Source organism: Prosopis cineraria, unplaced genomic scaffold, assembly GCF_029017545.1.
Source record: "Prosopis cineraria cultivar Desert tree isolate PC_DT_omini unplaced genomic scaffold, ASM2901754v1 PC1, whole genome shotgun sequence".
Lineage (NCBI taxonomy): Eukaryota > Viridiplantae > Streptophyta > Magnoliopsida > Fabales > Fabaceae > Prosopis > Prosopis cineraria.
This window is the reverse complement of record NW_026555332.1, coordinates 44,968,337-44,988,165: the sequence shown is the minus strand read 5'-3', so window position 1 is coordinate 44,988,165 and position 19,829 is coordinate 44,968,337. Positions and strand designations below refer to the sequence as shown.

The window sequence follows — 19,829 nt, the reverse complement described above, 5'->3', positions numbered from 1 at the left end:
TCAACCACACGGTCTAATTTATCCACACAAGATTTGAATCATTCATATTTTTGTTATTCATAATATTTCAATTTGAACAATTTTCTTTAAATTTTAAATCAAACAATAGGTTACTCTACCCTTATCAAAGACTTCAAAATAAATATACTTTATTTTATGCTAATTCAATTTTTAAAGAAAATAAATGCTTGAGGTAAAAAAAAAAAAGAAAAGAAAATACTCAACTTTACTTGGACTCCCTAAATCTACTGTTCCAAGTGAACAATCATATATCCAATAATCCTAAGAAGAAAGGTGAGCTGAAACTAATTTTATCATACTCGGAGATCTTGCACTAAATACTTTAAGTTTTTCATAATTGAAGTCACAGGATGGTCAATTTATACAAATCAAAATGAATGACTAGATAAATGGAGGGATGGAATAAATAAATAGAAATGAAACATAAGTCTCATGTCCAAATAAGCAGAATAAAGAACAATAATCTATAGAATGTCACAAGAATCTATAACATATATACAAATATCTACAACACCGGCAGAGACAGCATCAGTTACGACTTACGACTCATTCCACAACATTCAAGTTTACGCCTTCACAAGCCACACCTTTGATAAATAAATGCAATAGTACCGACCTCCCCCTAAAAATTCCTTCTTCCATTGGAAAGAAAATAACCCTGAAAAGCCCACGAAAGATGAAAAAAGGGGGCAAATGAGGCATCTTGGCAATATCAATCTAATCCCAGTTTAAAATTTATAACCCATGACAAGCCACCCGGTATGACACAAATAAGGAGAAGACATCCCTGAAGTCTTGAATGACAGATATGGAAGAGAGAGGAAGATGATTATCACAAGTTACTAAGGCAAGAAAAAAGGGCAATAAAATGACCAAAATTGTCTGTCTTCAAGCTTTTCCCTTCCCAGTAGCTCCTTCCCGTTGATAACGAAAATGGCTTAGAAGTTGTTGTGCCTGCATGCATACATAGAACACATAAGCCTTTATTATACTTTGAGAGCATAATTATGATGCGAGTCAATACACACCACGGCCAGCCATGATTGCTCTTTCCAATTTTATGTGTTACTAAAATTTTCCAAGTTCTTACCCCCCCTTTCATGCATGCATATGCTTTCTACTTGATTGATCTAAATATCTCAAACAGAACGCCAGATAAAGTCAGAAATTCCATCCACATTAATTTCAGGTAAAATGCACTGAAGTGTACGTTTAAAAGTGAGATTTTAGCCCCTTAGTTTCAACTAATAAGGTATCTAATTTGACCCCTAGGGTTTCACCACTCTATTTTATCCTGAGAGGGACAAGAACAGCCTCCTCTGAATGCAGGAAAATGACTTGTTTATAGTCTAAAAACAATCAGAAAGTTCCCCAATGAGAAGGATGACAAACACAGCAGATGATGAGCTCCAAACCTTTTCCTTTGCTCTTGGTGTACCGGATTGAGATAATGCAACCAAGGGAGGTACAGCTCCTTCTTGCAGAACCAGAGTACAAAACTTGGTATTATGAAGGCATAGTTGTAAGAGAATGGATGCAGCATTTTCCTTTCCCCTTTGGGAACCTGAATCAACAAACTCAACTAGCAAGGGGATGGCCCCCTCCCTTGCAATTGCTAATCGCCCCTCTGCAATTGTTGACAGATTTGCCAAAAGAGCAACAGCTTTATCAACCATTCCAGCAGAATGGTCCATCAACTGAACCAGATGCTTCACGGCTCCAGCTTGAACAATACGAGCTTTATTCTCATGACATATTGATAGGTTAAATAAAGCAGTAGCAGCATCCTTCTGTCCTCTAAGAGTTCCTGAGCCAAGGAGATCAACCAAAGATTTGACCGCACCAGACTGGCCAATTGTTGCCTTATAGTGTTCTATTACAGAAAGGCTAAATAGAGCTGCTGCAGAATTCTCCTTGGCCCCATCATTTCCAGTTTTCAGAACATGGATAAGTGGTTCGATTGCTCCAGCTTCCACAATCAAGGCCTTGTTATCTTCACTAATCGACAAATTCAGCAAGGCTGTCACAGCATGCTCTTGTGTTATCTTCACTTCTGAATAAAGAAGTGAAAGTAAAGGTGCGATAGCCCCACACTGCCCTATCATGATTCGGTTTTCCACATTGTGCTTCGAAAGAAGCCTCAATTCTTCTGCAGCCTTAGTTTGCGCTTCATCGCATGGACTGTGAAGATCTTCAATCAACTTATTGACATAAGATGCAGTTGTCAACTCATCATATCCTGAATTGCAAACAGGAAGAGAATGAACTTTTGAATGGCGGTTATTATTATCATTTCTAGTCTCTGTTTCTCCTAATTTTGATCTTGGGCCTTGAAATTGCTTTCCTGATAACCAAGGAGAAGACTCTGATTCGTTATTTGCAGGAGCTGTAGATCCCTTGGTGATTTCTCCGGACAGCTCCTTTACATTTTCTTGCTTACTAACTATCTCTGATGCTTCTTTTGAAACAGGGTGTGCACAGTCAGTACTAGAAATGGAACTTGAGAATGATTCACTTCTACTATAAATATAGGAAGGAGCAGGAGATTGTTGCTCAAATTTTTCTATTTCTAAGCTCTGGCATCCATTGGATTCTCCACTTAATCTGGAAGAGATATCACCTTTTTGCTTTTCAAATGCATTTCCAGTTTGAAGAGATGATCTTGATGTGGAATTACTACTATGTACAGACCCAAAACTACATGAACGAGCTAAATCTTGGGGCAATGAATGGTCTATGGGGGTTTTCATATTATTGAACTCAGAGTTATTGGTAAGTTTGACATTATTTTCCTCACACCAATTTGCTACCATGGCCTTCACAGTATAATTAGGAATGAGGTTTGTATGAGCAAGTCTCTGATGAGTCTTGGGACAAACATTCAACCCATGATCAAGCCATTTTTGGATGGATACCCTATCATATGTCTGACCAGAAGCCACAATAACAGGATCCACCATAAGTTCCAATGACAAAGGACATATAAAGTATGAAGGAATTGAGATGCCACTTTTGCCTTCAGGGCGCTCAAATTTAATTGCATAATCACGTAAGCTGCAGACAAGACCCACAATTGCATTAATTTCATCTAATTCTGCTTTCACTTTCTTGACTTCAGTACTCAGTCTTTCCTTTTCCACAGCAATACTTTCTTTCATAAGTTCCAGGTTTGCCGTCAATCCAAGCAACTCAATGATTTTCTTTAGATTTTCGTTGTGAAGTTCAATATTTTCTCTTTGATTTGTCAACGCCTCTTCTATGTAGCCTGTGGCTGGTTCCTTCTTCAAACATTTAAGCTCCTGCAAATAGTTCTGAAAAAGTTGCTAGCAATTAGTCTCATGCTGGTACTAATCAACTAGACACTGATGAAAATGAAGATAGCTTTTGCTGCCAAATACAGGGATTTTTTTTTCTTTTGGCATTTTAATATTTCATTTTGGGGAGCGGTAGTGTAGCAGAACAAGAGCAATAAGCAGGAGGAGGAAGAAAGTCAACAGATACCATCTTACACCGTAGATAATAGAGGTCAGTTTCAACTATGGGCATACCTCGAGACTAGCCAAAACTGAAGTAGGCGGAGGTGACTGTAGGGATCTAAATATCAAGTGACAAATCTCAACTGAGGATATCTGTATTTTCATCAACAATGACCCACTTCGCAGAACCTGAAATACAACAATCCAATCAAATAAATGAATGCTAGCTATCAACCATGCCTGCATACAAGAGGAGGGATGGAGCATTGGCAATTCATAGCTTGTTTCAATTTTCAAATGCCAACTAAGAGGTTTATAATATACGAAGGAAGTTACTTACACTAAGAATCTTGCTTCTCTTTGGGCTCCAATTTTCCAATAACTCTCGAGCTCCATTAACTGCCATATCCAATTCTTCGCACTCTTTACATAGATTTTCATCTAAGTAAGTTTTGCAATGTATAACATCATCGAGCACTGGTTTCAAACGCTTTAACACGCCAATCATATGATTGTAGTTCTTCTGAAATGGCATTGGTTTCACCATTTGGCAAGAAACCAGATGAATGAATCGAGAAATGCTGTTGACAAGACATTTTACTGAAGCTGTATCTATTCGACCTGGTTTAGTAAAACATACAACAAATTAATATCATGAGCAATAAAAAGAATTTGAAGCAAGCATTTCTGTGATGTGATGCAGAATGAAGCAGGTGTGAAGGCACTCCCATATTTATTCCTATATTCAGTTTAGCCTTAATTACCCAAACTCCAACAAAATAATTAGGTTTAAAGTAGACTCCAATGCATGGGAGAGTAAGAAAGAACCCATTATAGAGAAATGTTCTAACTTCTACACCACGCTTTCTCTTCATGCAAAAACACATCTTTTCCATAAGCACTGTCCAATTTTGAACTAAAGAAGATAAAAGGGGCAGATATGAATGAAGCCAACAGAAATGGGGAAAAAAACAGAAAGAAAGAAGAAAGTAAAAGCTCAAGACAGATGACATTAACTTAGGTAAGACGGGCTTGGTACAGATTTACAGATATGTGGTGAAGATTCACTGAAAGGGGTAAAATGCATTAACTGACACAAGCCAACACTATGAAAACGATGCATGCATGTCAGTCCTTCGAAGGAGAAAGTCAGAAAGAACTTCTGGTTCGCGAGCTTTAGCATAAAAATACGGGACAGACATTAGTGACCTCTCAAATGAACCTGATTTAACTATTTAGCTCAGATATAATTTTTTCAGGAACAATATTTAATAAAATTACGCCAACTTTACCTTTCTCCTCGACTTTTCCCAAGCTCTTTGAGCAAATAAACAGATAGTAGTTCCGTTTGTTTATTTATTTGTTTATTTTTAACCGTAAACGAAATCCAGTAAAATCAATTGTGAAGAGCCTTAACAACACCACAACAAAAAAAATTACCCACTTGTAAGGGAAATTTCTTCAAACATTTCCCAAGCTTATCACACCTTCTTTGATCCATACAAACCCCAGAAACTTCCCAGAGTTCAGATTTCTTTTCACGGCATATACAAGATTTAATTGGTTTCCAACAAATCAAAAACTCAGACGGAGCACCTGACAGAGCCCTTGAGAGACAAGAAAAATACATTTCGTAAGAGAAGACGAGAAAAAGCAAGAGCCAGGATCACAACGTACTTGCAGCAATATGCATGGTTCTTAAACTCGAAGGCGACAGTTAAACAGATCTCGCCCGACTTCAGACCATGGGCAATGGAAGTTTTCCAGAGATTTAAGAATTTAATCGACACTGAATGAAGCCCTTGTTGCCTGTATTCCTGAGAAAGTTGCCTGCAAAGCGAGAAGGAACGGGAGGGGTCCAAGACAACTAAATGAAATCTTTTAAGAAATTCTAAAATACAAAGAAAGGGAAAAAGTGGTGGGACCTCAATCTTATACCGTCGCAGATTTTTTGGCTTCGTGGTAAAACTTCATTAAGAAAAGAACACAATGAAGAGCTCCACAGGCGAGTGAGTAGATAAGGAAAAGATGTGTTTGGATTAGATTACAGAAAAATACAACCCAAGATCGAGACTTTCATTAGATGAAGAGGGAGCGATGTGGAAAAGATGATACGATTCATAAAAATACCTTATGCCAGAAAAACATGACGTAGACCTTTTTTTATTTTTAAAAAGACATAGCTATATGGACAGAAAAGAAAAAGTCATGGAAGGAGGAGGAGAATGGTGAGTTCGTTGACGTTTTCAGTCAAGATATCTATTTTTAGACATAGAAAAGCTTATATTGTTATTTTATTTTGGGACTTGAGTGGCTACGATATTACAATTACAAGTAACATTGCAGCATTTTCATACGGATGGATCGTCAGCTTCAAACACAAATTGAAGACCATAAGACCAGAACGTATGAAAGATCGTAATCTGAAGACTGGTTTAGAAGGAAGAGAAAAGTGGAAAATTCTTTTTGGCCGTATGAGGCTGAGTGAGACCAATGCAAATCTCAACAACCTCTCTTGTACTGAGATCTGCCTCGCTGCCTTCGACAAAATTGGGTCCTCCCCTCCTTTAAAGCATTGTACGTTTCGCTTGCTCCCAGTATTCACCATCTATTTCTTATTTAATTTACTAATATTAATTTTTTTAAAAAAAATAAGTATCGCATACAAATTTTTCTCTCTTTTTACATATTCTCTTTATTAATTTATACACAACCAAGTAAGCTGTTTTTCTTTGTCTGATTCATCAATAGTAAGTCAGTTTCTTACTTTACAAGTGATGAAAATGAAATTGAATGGAATAGCTGCTAAAGAAGTCAGATTTTTTATTTAATGATATTTTTTTAGAAACTATTCACCAGCCTTATAGTTTAAGGACAGGGTTAAGATACTTGAATTAATATTTTTGCTGTATTTTTTCCAATTTAAATCATATCGTGGATTTATTTATTTATCAAGCCTTTGAGTCAGATTTTTTTTTTGGAGAATGACAACCAGGTCTTATGCAAAACAATTAATTACTATAAGAGTTATTAACAACTGATCAATTTAATTACTGTATTGTTAATGTAATTTAGTTTAGTTGTTAATAGATCTTTGTGTGCGGGACCTCAATGTAATTTTATTTTGAACAAAAAAAAGAATTACATTTAAGCCCCACATAAAAATTAACTATTATAAGATATATTAATTATTGAATTAAAAAATTAATAATATAATTAACTGTCAATCTTGTTAATTCAGTTCCCACTGAATGTTATAATAATTAATTTTTATATAAAAATTTTAATGTAATTTTTTTTTTTAAAAAAGTGAATCTCATGTTTCTGTCAGTTTACTGTGTTGGTTTTCAGAGACTCTTCGTCTAAAGGATCTAAAATATTTTGACGATACGTCATCTTTTCCCCCAGAGTAGCTACACGGCAGAATTAGCAACTAGCAATTTAGCATCTTTCAGGCTTTGAAATCTGCCACCATTTGCACTCGTAAAGTTTGCTGAAAGTCATTATTAATACTTGGTATCATGCTTTTCAGCAGATTCACTCTTTTAATGTGAGTAATTCAGGTTTAAAAAAAAAGGTTTTAAGAAAATCTTTTTGTGTGTGTACTTTAGATTTACTCTCTCTCTCTCTCTCTCTCTCTCTCTCACAGAGAGAATTAGATTCAGATTACCTGAGATTGTGAAATTCTAAAATATTTCTGAATAAAAAAAAAAATAAAAAGAGTCGTATGAATATTTTCATTCCTGTCTCGCTCTCTTTCTATTCCGAAGCACTTTTACATTTACCTTTAAAATATTCAATTCCAAAAAAAATCACATTCTAGTATTAAATTTTATGAGGAATGCATATAATGCAGAACTCATATATCTGATACAATTTGTCGTTTAATTAAAGAATATTATTAATTAAATAACATGCACACTGCACAGTATATATTTTTCAATTTTCACATTTGTGAGCATATTTTATTATCTCTGACCTTAATGTTCTTGGCGAGACTCCAGGCCAAAAGCCACGAAGGATACTGTTTCTGGTCCTAACTACCTAATCCCAACCACAATGTTAATAATTAGGAATCTATTTTGTTTTGTTTGCGTTAGGCCAAGTTAATTTAAATATATTTGGTTTCATCTACTTTATGACGTTGGATAATTCCCCACACATTACCCATTCTCAGCCTTAAATGCCAAATAACAATCATATTGCTGTTGGCGAAATAGAAAACAATAATATTGCCGATAAATTTTGGAAAAGAAAATGGAGTAGTTTATTTATTTTGGTTAGGCTTTGATCCTCTAATTTTATACTCCCTCCATTTAAAAATATAAATATTTTAATTAAATATCACCCTTAATAAATTAATTAATTATTTTTAAACTAACTCTATTTTTTTTATATTTACACCTATTAATAGGATGTTTTATTTTAAAAAAATATAAAGTCATCTATTCAATAAGGGACTTTTTTAAAAACAAGTTAATAATTACATATTAAAAGACTAAAAATACTTTATTTTTTAAAATTTAACCCCTCTAAAATATTTTATATTTTAAATTGAGGGAGCATATAAATTTCATTTTAATCTTTTGACTTTTTAATCATAACATTATTGATTTTAAATTATTTTTAAGACAATCATTATTATTTTAAAAAAGGTTAATTTAATATATCAGCATGCAAAAATATTTTAATAGTATTTAAAAATTTAATATATAAATTTATTTTTTGATAAAATTAACTATGTTAAAATTAAAATATTTAAAAGATGCTTCCTTATAAAATTAAAAGATTAAAATTGTACTTTAATCTTTTGATTATTTGCCATCTTTTCTCTCCTCTTTTGTTGTCTATGTTTTTTTTTGGTCTAAATTATATTGGACGGTTTAAATTTAAAATTTTAAAAATAAATAAATAATTTAAAATATTAAAATTTAATCTAAATGATTTGAATTAATTAAAATAAGGGGATAAAAGAAAAGTAGATAAACCAAATTGGATTACGTGCCAGGCTACCACAGGGCCACCTGACCCATTTAACATCGGAGTCAAAGCAATAAAATTTTAAACATACTGTCTGCGCAAAAAACAAAATTCCCATCTATTTATGACACCCCATGATTCGTTGGCCTGACTTAGGAGTCGGTTGGTCATCAAATTAGCTCACTCTATTAATAATTAAATACTTCGATTAAGACACTTTCATCCATTGCGGAGACGGAATACAAAGAAATTCATGACTACGTTTTATCAAATGTGAGTCATGAACATAATGTATTTTTATTTTCAAAATTAAGTCTACAATTTTTTAAAAAATATAAATATATAGAAAATTTAAATTGGTCCCGTTACAGTGCACACTTTTTGAAGGTCACTTGCAAGGGACATCATTAAAATTATGCTGGATGTTGCCCCCCAAAAAAAAAAAGGAAAAAGAAAGAAAGTCCCTGTCGAGACTCCGGAACAATCAAGTCATTTTTGTGACATTTGAGCTAAACATGTGAATCTCACTTTTTCTTTCTATATATATAAAATTATATATAATAAATATGTGTATTAGAGACAGTAATTTAGAGAGGCAGTTCAATTCTTAAATTTAAATATTGATAGATTTAATTAAAATAATTATACATTATTAATAAGATTTCAGCTCTCAAAAGTTTACTTAAAGGAAACCAAGTCTTCTTCTTCTTTTTTTTTTTTTTTTTTTTTTTTTTAGCTGAGAAATTAGCACTGGTTAGGTATGCAGTATGCTCCTACAAGGTGACAACTTTTAAGTGGAGATTCTTAACATTGCTCATCTCATTTCTTATTTATGCTTTACTTCAATAACTCTGGGAGGCCCCTTGCTAACCCCACTTCATTAATTATGTACCTTCTCTTTTTCTCCAAACCTTTTGAATTAAGAGAAAAAAAAATCAAGGAGAGATCTTATAATGAAAAGGATGTAAAATCAGATTCATCATTTTTTAAGACATTATAATAAAAAAAATTAATTAACAACAGCTGGATCAAAATAAAAGAGACTTAGAATCTTGAAGAAAGATTTTAAGTCTGGATATTCTGAATGAGAAAAATATCTTATAATGAGAAAAAAGATATAAAACAAGATTAATGATCTTTCACAAATATTGTATAATTATTAAAATTTCTTAACTAGGGTTAAGTTCGCAACAGAAAAATTTGAATATAGTCTTGAATCCAAGTCTTATAAATTTAAAAAAAAACTAAAAAAAAAAAGCTTTCTCCCTATTTAGATTTCGGCAAGACTTAGATTGAATTAGTTAATTTTATTTTACATAAAACAGTGTTCAAAAAAAGAAAATTGCGGACCCCAGAAAACCCATTGTAATGGGATGTCGCTTCATTCTTGTTTTATCAATTTCATTCATTGCTTTTAATGCACTGATTAATAATTATCATTAGGCAAAAGATTAGCCTTCCAAGTCAAGGCATCTTCCACTCTTTCTCTTGCAAGTGCTGCTGCTGTCCTCATCAATTTGTGAAGGAATCACGAACATTATGCGCAGCGGTCATATTTGAAGTAAATATCTCTCTGTAAAAAAATTTTTTTTTTTATGAGATTGAATGTTAAAAATATATTATTTTTAATTTTTTAATATATAATTAATAATTTTTTTTAAAAAATAATTTCAACAAATAAATCATTAAACTTTTTACTTTTAAGTATAACACTCTATTAAATAAGGATAAATATAAAAAAATACTGTTAGTTTAAAGATAATAAAGTATAATTTTATTTAAAGTGACTTATATTTTTAGATGAAGAGAGTAATTTAAAACAATGAAGTAAATAATCCCTTCCTTGGCACAGAATTACACTGACAGTGTAATTAAAAAAAAAAAAAAAGCATCTAACAATTGATAAACCTGATTACCATGACGAATACCAACATGCCCTCGTCAAGGAATGAATCAGAAACTTGGCATGTAAGTGTAAACTGATCTTTCCTTGAAGGTCACATCCGTTCCCTTTTTTATTTTTTTGGGCACACAAGAAAAACAGTAGACAACATTATGAGTAGTCTAGTCAATAAAAGTTGATGGGAGTAAAAAAAGGTAGAAACCAGCATATGGCTTGCTTGTATTAAAAAAAAGAAAAAAGGAAAAAGCTAACAGTGAAACTAGCAAATGCAATTCAATTCATTGCCTTGGCGCAGCTTTACCTTTTAGATACCACTTCGACTAAAGCAAGAATGCGTGTAATATAGACCTAACTTTAATTCAAGCTCACCCTCCCACCCTCTCCCTTCACTGCTATAATTGATTGTGTTACCTAAGCTAAGTGGATCAACGTACCTGATTCTGTATAATGCCATCATGATATTCTAATTAGTTCAGCTGTTTTGCCGTGTACGTAATGGCTTTGTACATTACTGGATGGATTCATGAGGGATTTCGTCTTGCCCGTGTGAGGGATAAAAAGCAAAAAGCGCATGGAGACTAACAAGAAGCTCACGCCAAAGTCACTGCATCAGAACAGAAAGGGGCTCACACTTCACAGGCATATAATGTATGTATGAATACGATCCCTCAACTTTCCAAATGGGGTCCTCCCTCCCACGTGCCTCTCACAAGATGACTGACCAGAATGTTTACGTTCCAAGCAAGCAGAACCAAGCATGTGCTGTGTGGGTTTCCCAAGCACGAAGAGATTCCAAATGTGGACAGCAATAACAGTGATTACATGAAAAGTTGAGTACTAATACCGCATTACTATTTACTAATAATCGTGCTGCTCACTGACTTTATGAACGCTACACCTTACAGAAGTACTAATCACATTAACAGAAGGGCAATTAGATATCACCAATAACTCATGATTGAAATGTTTGCGAGTGCTTTTATTCTTGTGCTTGTTGGATTTTCTGTCCAATTCCTGCCTTCAACATGCTAAATTGTGAATCTGTTTATGAGGTGAGGAACCGAGAGCTAAGTCTGCACTCTGCACAATCCTCTTTAACGCCGTAAATTTCTCTTTTGACGAGAAGGGAAAAAAAAAAAAGGTTACGCAGAAATTCTCAATGACAACTAGAAATCTTAAATTCAGCTCCACTTCCCTCCTAGCCAAACAACCCAAACCCCTCCCCCCCCCCACCCGGGCCCCCCAAAAAAATTAAAAAAAAGCGCCAAGAGCCTCATTTGACAAAATCCACTTGCAGGTTCCCTTGATAAACGACGTGATCTGGTAAAGTAGCAAATTTCCCCAGAAGAGACGCTCAGCAAATTCAAGTGGCGCAAATGAAACAAAGGAAAGAGAATTAAGTGCATTTTAGCCCATGATTACGAACTAGTTATAAGATTGGGTCATAGATGTTAAAACGCAACAAATTTGGGAAGAAGACATGCTAAACAGTCAGATCGCGCAAATGAAATAAAGAAAAGGTAAATGCACATTTCGCCCCCATGAAGTATTAATCCAATCATAAATAAAATTAATACATAAACAGCAAAACGTAACAAACCCTCAAAAATTTTCAAAATGTAACTAGCGCTTCAACTCCCAGGCACGGACGAAGGACAACAAACATACCCATAAAAATAGTGTTCAGGGGGTGTTATGTGTACTTTTAAAGCTCGTGAGATTTTGCTGCGTTTTTAAAATTCACAGTTCATAAGAGTAAATTGTACCTTCCCCTACAGACTATCTTTCATAAGCTAAACAATTCAGAGAAATAGAAAGCAATCAAAACTGCTGGAACTTGGAAGTTTTTCATTAACAACGATGGCAAATTCACCAGCCTGGTAAAGATTATTGCTATCCCTTGTTTTTGCTTCTTTGGCAAACCTGAGATCAGAATCAGCTTCAACCTAGCAATTCCAATAGTTCACCCTTCTTCATTTTTGAAAATCCTTTTAGGCCTCGTGACTTCGCTAGTACCCTCAATTCGGACAGCTTCAGTGCACTCAAATCCTTATTCTGAATCACTTCCTTCCCTTCTCCATCCCCGTTAATGAAGGATCGTTCAGAATCATTTGTATCATCCTCCGCCAACTCATCCATCCCAACATCTTGGAAGAAAATATCATCCTTTGGATCAGGTTCTAACTCAGACTCGGGCTCTAAATCAGTCTCAGGCATCAAACCCAGACCTGCTTTATCCTGATTTTTCTCTCCAACTTCACTGCTTAGTGGGATTGCATTTACATCTTCCACATCATAAGAGACAGGCTGGTATTTTACACGAGCAATAGGAGACCTTCTTTGGAAATTTGATCGAGGCCTGGTGACAAATGGGGCGTTGGCTTCTCGAGTCTCATCATCCTTTGCAGTACTATCCAAATCAGAAAACCTAAGGCTCTGTCCTTCGTTGTACTGGCCACTGTCTTGCTCCAAAATTGAATCCTTTCCTCTAACATTTCCACTGCTTCTTTTTACTTGTTCTACCGAATGTTTTCTCAATAATTTGAGGAGGGAATCTACAGTGCCATTGTCTCTACCTTGCCCTTGGGAGGCTTCGGCCTTCTTTCCTTCTTTGGTAGCAACTCTCTCTTGTAACCGAGCTTGAACCTTCCTAAATAGTTCGACAATCTCCTTCTCCTTAGGTCCAGGAGCTGCAGTGGCCTGGGATTTTGGGATGCTAGAAGAAGAAAGGGATGTCAATGGGCCATTTTTTGAAGATAACATGTCTTCTTCGAAGTTCTCAAAGTTGCCTTTCCCTTCACCATGCCTGTGTTTGCTTCGAGAGAATCCATGCTTGCTTTGCCTTGAGATATCTGGATTCCTCCTTGCTTCACACACAAAAGATGCTCCAACAGAAGCACACTTTAGCCCTTTAAAATTAACATTTGAATAAGTTCTGCAATCACCTCGAGAAGAGCATGAATATACAACAGCTGTTTTTCCAGAAACACCCAAACATGGGAGACACCTGCTGTTGGGCACTCCACGACCTGCATGATCACCAAAGAAAATTGAGCAATCAAAAGAGTGAAGCATATAGAAAAGTAAATCAATATATTATTTATGACAAAAGAAACTAAATACCACCCTAGAAACTCATGTAAAGGCTCAAGTCATTTGCTAATGAAAGCCTTTGCAATTGAAATAACTAGGGAAGAAATAACATTAGAATCCAAATGTAGAAAGCCAGCTCAAACAGCCTAATCATTGTGAAACAAAAGCATCTAATTCATATAGTTTTGGAGTGATACGGTCCAAGGCAGAAGCGGGTCTAATTGGCTGTGCTTGCACCTATTTATCAAGCTTGAAGATAATCACAAAGGTATAGGGAACAACAGTTTTCACGTCTTAATGAATGACCCTGCACTGAAAGAATAGTGAAAAACAATTGCAGAAAATGATGTCCATAAATAACTTAATATTTGCAAAGATGAGATCAGAGAAATTTCTTAAAAATAACTAAAAATGTATAATTTAATATTTAGATCACTTCTTTCTTTTTATTGCATTTGTCAAATTACTAAGAACCTGATGACTTCCTCGCTGAATCACTTCAACAATAAATGGAAAATAATAGGAGAAATCCAAAAACTACAAATACACATGGAACATCTCTATCTCTCAACAGAATCTCAAAACGCAATTCGCCAAAGGGACGGAAGGATGAACCATGATCATGCCAATGAGAGAGAAAAGTCTGCAGAGCCAGTCATCTTCAACGACATAATGCAAGGAAAAAACCATATATTGTACGACTAATTACTAAGATCCACCCAAAAGCGTACAAAAACATCAAACCAAAAACACGCACACCGGTGAAGCTTTCTAATCCAACAAAAAGAAAAAAGAAAATTTCCAGCCTTGGGCATACAGTACTGAAACGCCTGTGCTTAGATAGCATTTCAAAGGAGAGTAAGTAAAAATAAAATTGAGAAACCAGATGGGGAAATAAAAGCACCTAATTTAGGTTACAACGCTTTCATTTCATTCTGAGGAACGCGAAAGAAAATAATTTTAAGTACAACGGCAAGAAACGACAGTCGAAGACCAACAGAGCCGAGACACTCACCGGGGGCGGTCTTGGTGACGGAATGCAACGCTTGAGACATGGCCCGTAGAGCTGGAACCCAGGTCAGTGGCGGTATTTCATTTTAGTCACAACTCCTAGGTTTTTCCTTTATGAAAAATTGTGCCCTGCTGATAAGGGGCATTATAGGAATAAAATATTTAACGACGGGCAAATCTGTGGTAACGATAGCAACTTGCGGCAATCAATTAATAATTAAAAAAAAAAAGTGCCAACTATACTTCAATACTATTCAATAAGTTAGATTCCATTACGATGCATCAACACTTCACAATATTGATAATCAAACTAAATAGGAAAAATGCCAATTCAACAGGCCATGGCGTCTTTTTTTTTTTGCAATTAATTTTTAAATTGAATTACAAATTTTGATAAACTAAATTTAAATGCAAGACTTTAAGATAGGCTTGGAGTATAAGACAATAGATAAGAGGTGATGACCTACCTCCGTCTTACTTTCTCTTTAATTGCAAGGGATGGAAAATTTAGACTGATAAATATGAAAAGAAAGAGACTCACTTTTATCAATCTTTCATTTGACAAAACTTATAAGAGGTGTAATCTTTTATCTTGGAATAGATTCAAAATTTTTCAATCTTATATATCTTCATTTGACGCTCGTGATAAATTATCAATAACAATATGATAATTTCCTTTGGATCCTCCCATCTTTATATAATTTTCATAATTAGAAGCCTTTCAAGGCTTTGTAGCAAAGATCTTTGATCTTAAATGTCCTTTACTGCAATATACATTCCTTAATTTCTTGTTGTGCTTTTGTTTCATTTGTTATTCCTATGTTTAGTTTCTTTCATTTAAACTTGGTTCAAAGACCTATATTGTTGCAAATTATCTTTGCACCTTATTAATATATTTGATCTTTTTATAAAAAAAAAACCTAAATGTAAAATATTTTTATATTTTCATAAAATTATATAGGGACAATCACACATTAGGCCCACCAAAGGAATATACTCACACTGCATACCCAATAGACTCTGACATTACTTTGCAAGTCCAAATGCCTTAAGTACAATTTTTTTAAAGGTTAAGAAGATTGAAATACCCTTGATGAGTGAGAATGTTTGAGCTACACATTAACCGCATAAAATTAACAATAGAAAGTATGCAATTGATAAGAAAAGTTTAATTATTTACAATAAAAAATTTTTTTATTCACAAAAGTCTTTGCAGGTTAAATTTATAAGTTAACCAAATAAAATAATAATAGAAAGTCCATATATAACACAAAAGTTTAATTATTTACAAAAAAATCTATTTATTCAAAAGAGTCTATATGAATTTATATTTGTAATTGAAAAATTTACAAATTAACTGAAGAAAATCAATACTAGAAGGTTTGAAAAATAACAATAAAAGTCCAATTATTTATAACAAAAAGTCTATTTATTGACAAAAGTTCATGCATTTTTATACTTGTATTTGAGAAGGAAAAAATTTACAAGTTAATAAAAAAAATTAATAACATAAGGTTCATAAATAACAAGAAAAATTTAATTATTTATAATACAAAGTTAGTTAGTTTACACAAATTCATGTGAGTTTACTTAAGAGTTGTCTGGTTGTTCCACCTTTGAAAATAATTGCATTTAAGGTCTTTAGACTTGTAGGGGAGAATCATAATCTATTAGACCTATAATGTCAATATGTCCTTCTAGAGGGCCATATATGTAATTCTCTCAATTATATATGATTGAATTAATTTTAAAACTAAAAAAATATAAGTAAATAATATATTTTACGCATGTTTAGACTTAAAAATGAGCAGGACTTAAAGAATAGGCCTAATAAGATAAGAGGTGCATGGAGCTTATAAAGATGAAGCGTCATTACTAAGAATACAATTGGTCCTGAAAATAGAAAAGATCACTACTATAAAAGACAAGTTAAAGTATACTTTTAATTCTTTAATTTTATAAAGTATCTTTTTAATCTTTTAACCTTAACATCATTAATTTCAAATGATTATATTTTATATCAATCATTATTATTTTGAAAAAATTAAACTTAATATGTCATCATTTGATAATATTTTGTCAATATTTAAAAATTTAATGTAAAAATATGTTAGGATAAAACTAATAAGATTAGGATTAAAGGACTAAAAATATATTTTATAAAGTTAAGAAATTAAAATAAAATATTATATAAAATTAAAAATTAAATGTATGCTTTATTCATTAAAAAAAATACTTTTTTATCTTAGTTAAAAAAGAACTAGTATGAAAAGTGTGAGCGGTGATATTTTTTGTAAATAAGTGACCTTATTCCTAACTTTCTACACCGTTTCTATAGATAGCTAGTGTAAAAGCTATTTTCTACACCAATTGTCTTGATATTATTTAAAAAAATTAAAAATAATTGATTGGCTTTCTACACCCTTTTTTTAAATAACTAGTGTGGAATGTTTTTTTAGTTATTTTAAAAAAGCAAATTTTAAAAAATTATTGCCATTCTATATAGGTTACTTAAAAAAAATAACTAATGTAAAAAGATTTTAATTTTTCAGAACATAAAAAAATTATGAATTTTTGTACCAGTTCTATAGACAACCAATGTAAGAACCTATTTTACACACACGTTATTTTAAATAATCAGTGTAGAATGTTTTTAGTTTTTTTAAAAGAAAAATTTAAAAATATTGACTTTTTACACCATTTATAATAAGAATGTATAACTTTCAATGTGTAATAATTGGCGTAAAAATGTCAGCTTTTTTGGATAATCAGTGTAGAATATAAATTTTTCACACCCGTTATTTAGATAATCAGTACAGAAAGTGCTTCTCATTTCCGCCACCTGCCCCTCTCCTCGAAGCACTTTCTACACCAGTCTCATAATTATGTAGCAGTGGGTGCGAAGCGTGGGTAGGATGGGCGGGCGGCCTTAATGGGGTTGGATTTCAAGGAATGCGCAACATGTCAACGCTCAAGCCCTATCTATAAATAGCATCAATCCAAACGCTAGTTATTCATAAACCAGAGACATTCAATTGTTACTTGTATTCTTGGAAAGCACTTACGACCCATCTGCATTTATCATCCAGTATAATTTATTTCAACGCAATTTACATTATGTATTTTACATTTTAAGTAAGCAGTGTTCCACCTTCTTACAAGTATTTTCCCAATACTCTCTTTAATCTTTATGTTGTGACTATACTGTATTGTAGCAAATGGAGAGCCTATAATAAACAAAGTATTGATAACTGAATTGGTCATTGAATCAATTAAAGTAGTGGTTCATGGGTTAGTAATTCAATCGGGAGTCAAACCGGAGTCAAACTGATCATAATTAAAATAATAAAATTTAATTAAATTATACAAAAATATTTTTATTTGACTATAAAAAAATATTTAAATAAAAAAGATATCAATCCTCAAAATATTATATAAGTTAAAAATACTATTTTTTTAAAAATAAAACATTTTATAAGATGAAATGTATAAAATGTATAACTAGAATTAAAAAGTAATTTTTATTTTTTACTTAACATCATTTAAAAAATTATAATAAAATAAAAAATATAAAGATTAAATATTTGAATATATATACATATATATCAAATGGCAGAAAAAGTTATGGTCACCAAGTTATATTCAAAAATAGGGGTAATAATAATAATATTTTAAATGTTTTTTAGTTTTAAGTAATTAAATTAATAATTACTGATATTAAAATTTTAAAAGCACCAGGTCCCAAGAAAAGTGGAGGAAGCGTGATGCAATGGGATTAGGGGTCAATAAATAGTGTAGGCTTGGTTCTGTTCAATTATCACATTAGTGTAAATGGTGCAGGCACATTTTTTAAAAAAAATTAAATGAAGTTTGAAACTTCTCTTCTCCCTATTTTTTCTTCCGTCGTCTGTGTGCGCTTTGAAACTTTCATCCTCCTTAAAAATAGATCGAAGTGGAAATCACAGATGGGAGAGGTTGAACGGCTTTGGCATACGATTTCTTTACTATTTCTTTCTTCATCATTTTTTTCCTGAATCTTCTCATCTTCTCTTTCCTTTTTTTCCCTTCCTTTTTCTTCATCCCTCATCTTTTATTCATCTATATTCTTTGTCTCTTTCTTCTGATGGCTAGTTTTTTTCATTTTAATTTTGTTCCCTGCAGCTTGGTACCCGATTAACCCAACGGGTTGGCCGATTTTTTTCGAGTTAATCCCGAGTTAACCAAGTTTTGTGCTTCTGGTTTACTTTCTCAATTGAATCGGCCAAGAGACCGGTTCACCGATTTACTGGTGACCGGCTGGTCCTGTCCGGGTTTAAATACCATGGTATTAAGGGACTTCAAGAGCTTAAGAGTATCCAATTTGTATTCATCCCAATTGGCCCAGTTTCGTTACAGCTACAAATGGAATGAGACTTTGAGGGAGGGATAAGAAAGAGGTTTGGGACAAGATGGGACATGGGATTGCCCTCAAAACATCTTGTCTCGTCCTGAATATTTTATATATATATATATATTATTTTTTATTTTAAAAATATACATTAAATATATAAATTATTTTAATATAATTTATACTTACATTTATTATATTAATTATAATTTCAATAAGAGCAATTCTTATTTAAAACTAAAATTTTTTTATATTGATAATTTTAATGACACAGTGTAAATAATACAGGGTGATATCTTTCTTTATAATATATTAACCATATTAATAGAATTTATTTTTATATTTATCTATTTAATAACTTCTGTTTATATCATATTTTTTATTTTATTTTAGAAAGAATAATTAACTTAGCATATCTTAACTAAATAAGAAGAATAATAATTTGATGTTGTGCCTGACTTTGTCTATTGTTGTTGGTCTTATAGCCTAACACTTGTAATTACTATCATAATATGTTACACACGTGTAGTTATGATTGATGTAATTTAATAAATGACTTTAAATTGTTGTGATTTATGTACTTGTATTGTTTTGATTTTAAAATTAATAAATTATGTGACTTAAAATTTTAATGAATGTTATTATCCAAATATTTCTCTCACATTATCTGATTTATAGGGACGGTGGGATATCTAGATCTCGTCCCAGTTCCATCCCAATTCTTAACTGGATGGGATGACTTTCGGAATAGGATGAGATGAGACAAAAATTCAGTCTCAATCTTTTTTCAAAACGGGACAGAAGACAAGGGTGTTCCGATCTCGTCTTGTGAACACCCTACGAGAGCCTATTTTTGTTTGATAGAAGTCGTGATACAAGTGAAATTGTTTTGAGTTTACGTCACACACTTCGACGATGCCAACAAACTTTTTTAGCATACTCAATACTGGTGGGCTAG

The 19,829-nt window shown here is 32.8% G+C and overlaps 2 protein-coding genes across 5 annotated transcripts; both read right to left on the bottom strand.

The window, feature by feature from the left end:
• Positions 1-395: 395 nt before the first annotated feature.
• Positions 396-5,580, bottom strand: LOC129290553 (U-box domain-containing protein 3). 4 transcript variants are annotated; one of them, XM_054927373.1, is made up of 6 exons: positions 5,436-5,580; positions 5,126-5,327; positions 3,838-4,118; positions 3,570-3,686; positions 1,437-3,332; positions 396-975 (listed from the first exon to the last, which is right to left on the bottom strand). In XM_054927373.1, exons 3-6 carry the CDS (start codon positions 4,042-4,044, stop codon positions 910-912), a joined length of 2,286 nt encoding a protein of 761 aa, XP_054783348.1. In that variant the 5' UTR covers positions 4,045-4,118; positions 5,126-5,327; positions 5,436-5,580; the 3' UTR covers positions 396-909. The 4 variants fall into 4 exon arrangements, with proteins under 4 accessions (XP_054783348.1, XP_054783332.1, XP_054783340.1 ...); XM_054927357.1 differs by having other exon boundaries at positions 5,175-5,327; XM_054927365.1 differs by having other exon boundaries at positions 5,175-5,327; positions 5,423-5,441.
• Positions 5,581-11,911: 6,331 nt separating this feature from the next.
• LOC129322837 (rho-N domain-containing protein 1, chloroplastic-like) lies at positions 11,912-14,635 on the bottom strand. The gene is made up of 2 exons (XM_054969305.1): positions 14,489-14,635; positions 11,912-13,409 (listed from the first exon to the last, which is right to left on the bottom strand). Exons 1-2 carry the CDS (start codon positions 14,526-14,528, stop codon positions 12,322-12,324), a joined length of 1,128 nt encoding a protein of 375 aa, XP_054825280.1. The 5' UTR covers positions 14,529-14,635; the 3' UTR covers positions 11,912-12,321.
• Between the last annotated feature and the right edge of the window lie 5,194 nt (positions 14,636-19,829).